This window comes from Crocuta crocuta, unplaced genomic scaffold (genome assembly GCF_008692635.1).
Source record: "Crocuta crocuta isolate KB4526 unplaced genomic scaffold, BGI_CrCroc_1.0 scaffold166, whole genome shotgun sequence".
Classification (NCBI taxonomy): domain Eukaryota; kingdom Metazoa; phylum Chordata; class Mammalia; order Carnivora; family Hyaenidae; genus Crocuta; species Crocuta crocuta.
In genome coordinates, this window is record NW_027531018.1 from 1575139 (window position 1) to 1581138 (window position 6000).

The 6000-nt window shown below is 35.3% G+C and overlaps 1 protein-coding gene and 1 non-coding gene across 7 annotated transcripts in view; both read left to right on the plus strand.

The window, feature by feature from the left end:
* Nucleotides 1-6000, plus strand: part of ARFIP1 (ARF interacting protein 1) — a 133359-nt gene that overhangs the window by 83879 nt on the left and 43480 nt on the right. For all 6 annotated transcript variants that reach the window (XM_077770915.1, XM_077770920.1, XM_077770917.1 and 3 more), the window contains one exon: nucleotides 4265-4486. In XM_077770915.1, the coding sequence (XP_077627041.1) occupies nucleotides 4265-4486 (222 nt within the window). The remainder of the gene's footprint in view (nucleotides 1-4264; nucleotides 4487-6000) is intronic.
* LOC144237298 (U6 spliceosomal RNA) lies at nucleotides 1059-1167 on the plus strand. The gene has a single exon (XR_013336814.1). It is a non-coding gene; the product is annotated as a U6 spliceosomal RNA (small nuclear RNA).

The window sequence follows — 6000 nt, forward strand, 5'->3', positions numbered from 1 at the left end:
CCAATGCAGGGCTCTAACTCACGAACCGTAAGATCATGACCTTGAGCTAAAGTCAGATGCTTAACTGACTGAGCCTCTCAGGTGCCCCTAAATAAACTTTAATTTTTTAAAAAAAGAAGCTATTATTATTAAGTAATGTGAGAGAATAATGAAGACATGGACTATGGATGTGAAGGTTGGAATGGAGAAAAGCGGATAATGTCAAACAACTTTAAGGAGGTCTGCCTATTTCTAATGACAAAGAAGATTTTATTTTTGTATTTTTTTATTTTTAGATAAAGAGAGAGAGCACAAGCAGAGAGGGGGAGAGGGAATGAGAGAGAGAATCCCAAGCAGGCTCCACGCACAGCACAGAGCCTTTCACAGGGCTCAATCCCACGACCCTGGGATCATGACCTGAGCTGAAATCAAGAGTTGGACACACTCAACCAACTGAGCCACGCAGGTGCTTTTGTAAAACATTTCAGACCATATTTTAAAAGTATTAACTGAAAGAATAAATTCACTTCTGTGTTACTCTTGAAAAGACAGATAAGAAACATGTGCTCTGTATAAAAATACAGACTATTCCTGATTTGCAAACCACTACAGCCACAAACAGTTCACAAATAGAGTGTATGGCCAGTGCTCTAACTTAAGCAGCTAGGGCTTTCGTCCACTTAACTATTCTTTAAATTCTACTGCCTTGTCCCTGTTAAAATTCAAAGGTACTAAGTGGATTTGGGGCTTGAGCTATTTGTAAAACATCAGTCACTTTTCAGTGATTCAGTCTTTTCCTCAACAAGAATATTTAGCACTTCCTTTATTGGTTGTTAATTTGGACTCTACGACTAGGCTGATGATTTAAATCAAATATATAATGGGAACAAATTTAAGCTTAGGCCCTGAATATAAGTAAGTATTCTTAAATATTTTAATCTACCTGATGTTATTCATGAAATTTGAATCCAAAATTTATTTTCTTATTTATTACCATCTGCAGGAATAGTAGTGAATAGTGAACTCTAGTTTGTCTCTTTTGTTTTTGTATTTTCCTAGTATAGAATAGAGTATTTTTAGTGCTTGCTTTGGCTACACATATACTAAAAAATTGGAATGATGCACAGAAGATTAGCAAGGCCCCTATGCAAGGATGATGCACAAATTTGTGAAGCATTCCATATTTTGGGGGATGGGTGAAATAGATGAAGGGGATTAAGAGTACACTTACCTTGATGAGCACTGAGTCATATATGGAATTGTTGAATCACTATATCATACACCCGAAACTAGTATAATACTGTATGTTAACTATACTAGAATTAAAATAAAATTTTATTTTAGAGGCACCTGGGTGGCTCAGTTGGTTAAAAGTCTGACTCTTGATTTTTGGCTCAAGTCATGATCTCACAGTTTGTGGGATCGAACCCCACATTAGGCTGACAGTGTGGGGCCTGGTTGGGGTTCTCTCTTTGTTCTCCCCAATAAATAAATAAACTTTAAAACAAAAAAAGAATTGAAAAATACATTTTATTTTATTATTATTTTTAAAGATTTTGTTTTTAACTAATCTCTACACCTAATGTGGGGCTCAGACCCACAACTCTCAGATCAAGAGTTGCACACTCTACTGACAGAGCCAGATGCCCCCAAAATAAATAAATTTAAAAAAAAAATTTTTTTTTCAAGAATAGAGTAGGGACACCTGCCTGACAGTCTGTGGATGAGCCAGCATTCAACTCTTAATCTCAGGGTTGTAAATTTGAGCCCCATGTTGAGTGTAGAGATTACTTAAAAATTAAAAAATCTTAGAAAAGAAAGAATAGAGTACTTAACTGATAAGTATGGAAAACTGAATGGGACTGCCAGCTCATTGTAATTCATCTGCATTTTCAGGAATGTATGCTATCAGAAGTACTCTCACTTTCAGGGTACTTAGATTGTCCTTAAGGTTGTATGTTACCTGCATTAAAATACAAGTTTGGAAAGTTCTATTTCAGCACTTGTTTCCAGTGTCAGGATTTAACATGCTTCATAATCACTATCACCTTATGCTTCTCACTGCCTTGGCTTCCTGGAAACAAAAAGCATTTCCTCATTAAACCTTTGATCCTGCTATCTGCTTGTAACTGTTATTTCTGGGGGAAAATGGCCACTCAGACAACAGTAGATGTTTCTTTCATTTTGTCCAATCTACCAAGCTTCTTCAATGAATTCTGGCTTCCTGACTTTGAACAGACTGTTTTATCTGGGTTGCTGTAGAAGGTACCATATGCTTGGGCTTTCAAAAGGAGTAAGTGTGTATGATGATACTGCATAGGGAAATCTATTTTGTGTGGGTGAATGCATGGTATAGCTCCTTTGTCTTGCTATCGTTTCAGGTAGTATTTCTTGCAGATATTTCCCTCATAAAAATGACAGTCTGCAGTTAAGCTTTTCTCTGAATATGATTTTAATCTCCTAAGAGTGTGTGTTTGTATGTTTTCCATAGAAATAGTTTTATCTCTCTGCTGTGAGTTAGACCTCTCACCTTTCCTATCACTTTCTGTATACTTAATTTCTTTACCTTTAAAAAAAAAAAAAAAACTTTATTTTTAAATGTTTATTTACAGAGATCCTTAATTGGGGTGCCAGGGTGGCTCAGTTGGTTAAGCATCTGACTCTTGATTTTGGTTTAGGTCATGATCTCACATCAAGCTCTGCCCTGACAGCAGAACCTGTTTCTGATTCTCTCTCTCTCCCTCTGCCTCTCTGCCCTTCCTCTGCTCATGTTCTCTCTCTCTGTCAAAATAAGTGAGTAAACTTAAAAAACAAAAAAAGATCCTCAACTGATTAGAACAGAGAATATATCAGGGAATTCATTTCTATTTTAAATAGAAAAGTATGAATAGTATATGATATACTGACATGAGAAGGATATAGAGTTATATATATTGACAAAGAAAAGTCTCAAGATATTTGTTCATAGGAAAAATATTCATGGTATTATGTATAGCATAGCATGGTCTCGTGTTTACTTGAAAAATATGTATGTGAGTGTAGAGGTTTACAGAAGAGTCTAGATGATGCAAATAGTTTTCTGTTATTTAGGGAGATTCAAGGAAGAGAAAATTCAACTTTTATTTCATTCATTATTTTAATTTTTAGAATAGATATTAATTCTGTAACCAAAACTTTGAAAGGCGTGATAAAAGAGCAAATTTTTAAATTTTTAGAATTACAATATTTATTACTTTTTTAGAATATTTTTGTTAACTTTAAATGATGAAGAGCATATTAAGGCCTTGTATGGTTACTCTTAAGATATATTATTGAGTAGTGACATTGTTTATAATTTTTTTATTGCTAACAAAAATTTCCTGGATCATTTCTGGGGCAGGACACAATAACATAATACTATTCTTTCTGGATAGAAGTAAAAGAATTCAAGCATCTCTAATCTCTACCTCTTTCTCTTCCTTCCATCTTCCCTTCCCCACCCCCTTCTTTCTCTAGCTTTCTACCCTTTTTTCTCTCCCCACCCTTCCCTGCCTCTTCCTCTTTCTTCTTTCTCCTTCCTTTCTTCCCTCCATTCCTCCTATTCACACACATATACACAGCTAGTTTAAGAGGAAGATTGAAGGAAAAAATGCATTTGAAACAAACAGGAGAGTAGAATTTTGGTATGCTTAGTATTCCTGTATTAACAGGCCACTGATGTTCTTAAATCACTGCCAAGGATCTCTGTTGTTGTAAATAATCTACCCAAGTACACTAAGCCTGAAATAGGATTATGTGAGAGAGCTCATCTAGCAGTAATAAATTGTTCTCTTAAGTCTTAAAACTTCTTCTGATTAGTGGGGCACCTGAATGGTTCAGTCAGGTAAGCATCTGACTTCAGCTCAGGTCATGATCTCATAGTTAGTGAGTTTGATATCTGCATCGGGCTCTGTGCTGACAGCTCAGAGCCTAGAACCTGCTTTGAATTCTGTGTCTCCCTCTCTTTCTGCCCCTCCCCTGCTCCTGTTCGTACTCTGTCTCTCTCAAAAATAAATTTTAAAAAAGTTGAAAAAAAAAAACCCAAAACGACTTCCTCTGATTAGTAATAGTAGATATGATTGGTAAGTTTAGTTTGAATCTAAGTGAACTTATGAGTGGGCTGACAGTTTTCATTTTTTTAGCTTGTTTGAAGCCAAAATTGCTTATGCCAAATGCTCTAGCATTAGTACTTTGGATTCTATATTATTCTTTTCTCTTTTGTTCTTTTTTTTTCCTTCCTAAACAAAGTGCATCTTTCCACTTTTAGTGTACTCGACAGATTATCTCTGAGAAGCTAGGCCGTGGATCAAGAACTGTGGACCTTGAACTTGAAGCTCAGATTGATATATTAAGAGATAACAAGAAAAAATATGAAAATATTTTAAGACTGGCTCAGACACTGTCGACCCAGCTTTTCCAGATGGTGCATACCCAAAGGCAACTTGGAGATGCATTTGCTGACCTGAGTTTGAAGTCCCTAGAACTCCATGTAAGACTATTTTAAATAACTTTTGGAGAGTGTGGAGGAGAAGAATGGCAATAGTATTACAGGATGTAATTTGTTATATTTTTTATTTGCTTGACTCTAAGTAAAATTGGAATCTGGGGGTGTTCTTTTAAGATACTTCATATAATTTTTAATAAGGCACAAGTGACTGGAGATGTCAGCTGGAGGTTTCAGGGGAAGGGAACTTTGTTAGAGGAAAGGAAAAGAAAAGTACTCAACCTGCTTGAATCTAGAAAGAATCATAGCTATGTGTATGTAAGCATGGATAAAAAGTAAATTCTGTACCTATTGAAAATCTCTTACCATCTCTCCAGTTATCTTGAACAAATAGCAGCTTGTTTGACTGGATTCATAATATACTTTTACTGAATCATTAATATAAATTGTGAATTTTAGAAATTAAAAATTTTAGAATAATTATGTAATTATTTTCCTGTATATAGCCCTATAAGCATTCAGCAAAGAAGTCGTCTAAGAATTTCTTAAGATATATGAAGTGTTTTCTTTGATATCTTTTTATTTTCCTCTCAGAGCGAAAAGGTGCAGAAATCCCTTTCCTACAGAGTTCTAACTCGAAGGGTTAGATAATTTAGAGCATTAAGTTATTTGATGATATCTAGAATCTTGGAAAAGAAAGTTTGGCTAGAGATGGCAATATATATCATAGTAGCAAAGAATACTGAGATTCAATTTTGAATCATGAGATAGACAAAAAGAGCTAATCTAACATTTGGGAAGCTAATTAATCATAACAGCTGCAGTTATGGAGTGTCCACAATTTCACTGTAATGTTCTGGGTGCTTTATAGCCATTATATAATATAATTTATCTTACAACACTGCAAGAAATGTTATCTCCACTTTATAGATGAGGAAACTGAAGCCAAGAAAAGTTAGGTAATTTTTATAAGATCGCAAAACAAATAAGAGGTGAAGCTGAAAGTTATATTTTAGATATAGAATGTATTTATATTTTATACATACAGACACACACATACTTGTTTTGTTTAGTAGCCAAGGACATGTACACACAGTGAGGCCAGGAGGGGGCAGCTCTGGGTGGGGCTCACCCATGCGTGTGCACTGGAAGGAGCTCCCAGGCTTGTCTGTGTTTCTCCATGATCTCTTTGCTATCTCTTTAAGTAGACTATTTAGAGGGTCTGTGATCCAGAGAAAACTCCCACAGTGTGGAAAGAGGTAGCCCAGGGTATAGGGTCTGCAGAAGTGCTACAGCAGTGTTATCAGTGATGCTACTGATAACATTCAATAGACCCTGTTAATTATAGTAGTTAATACAGATTAGGAGTTTACTATATGCCAGATACTGTTCTAAGTGGTTTATATACATATTAATTCATTTAATGCTCAGTCTTAGCTAGTAGGTACTTTTGATATCTTTTCTAGATGTCAAATCCCTTTTTTTGTTTTTGTTTTTATAGAACTGAGAGGTTAATCCTCAGTATTCAAGTCCATTGGACCCAGTTTTAATTTTCGAGT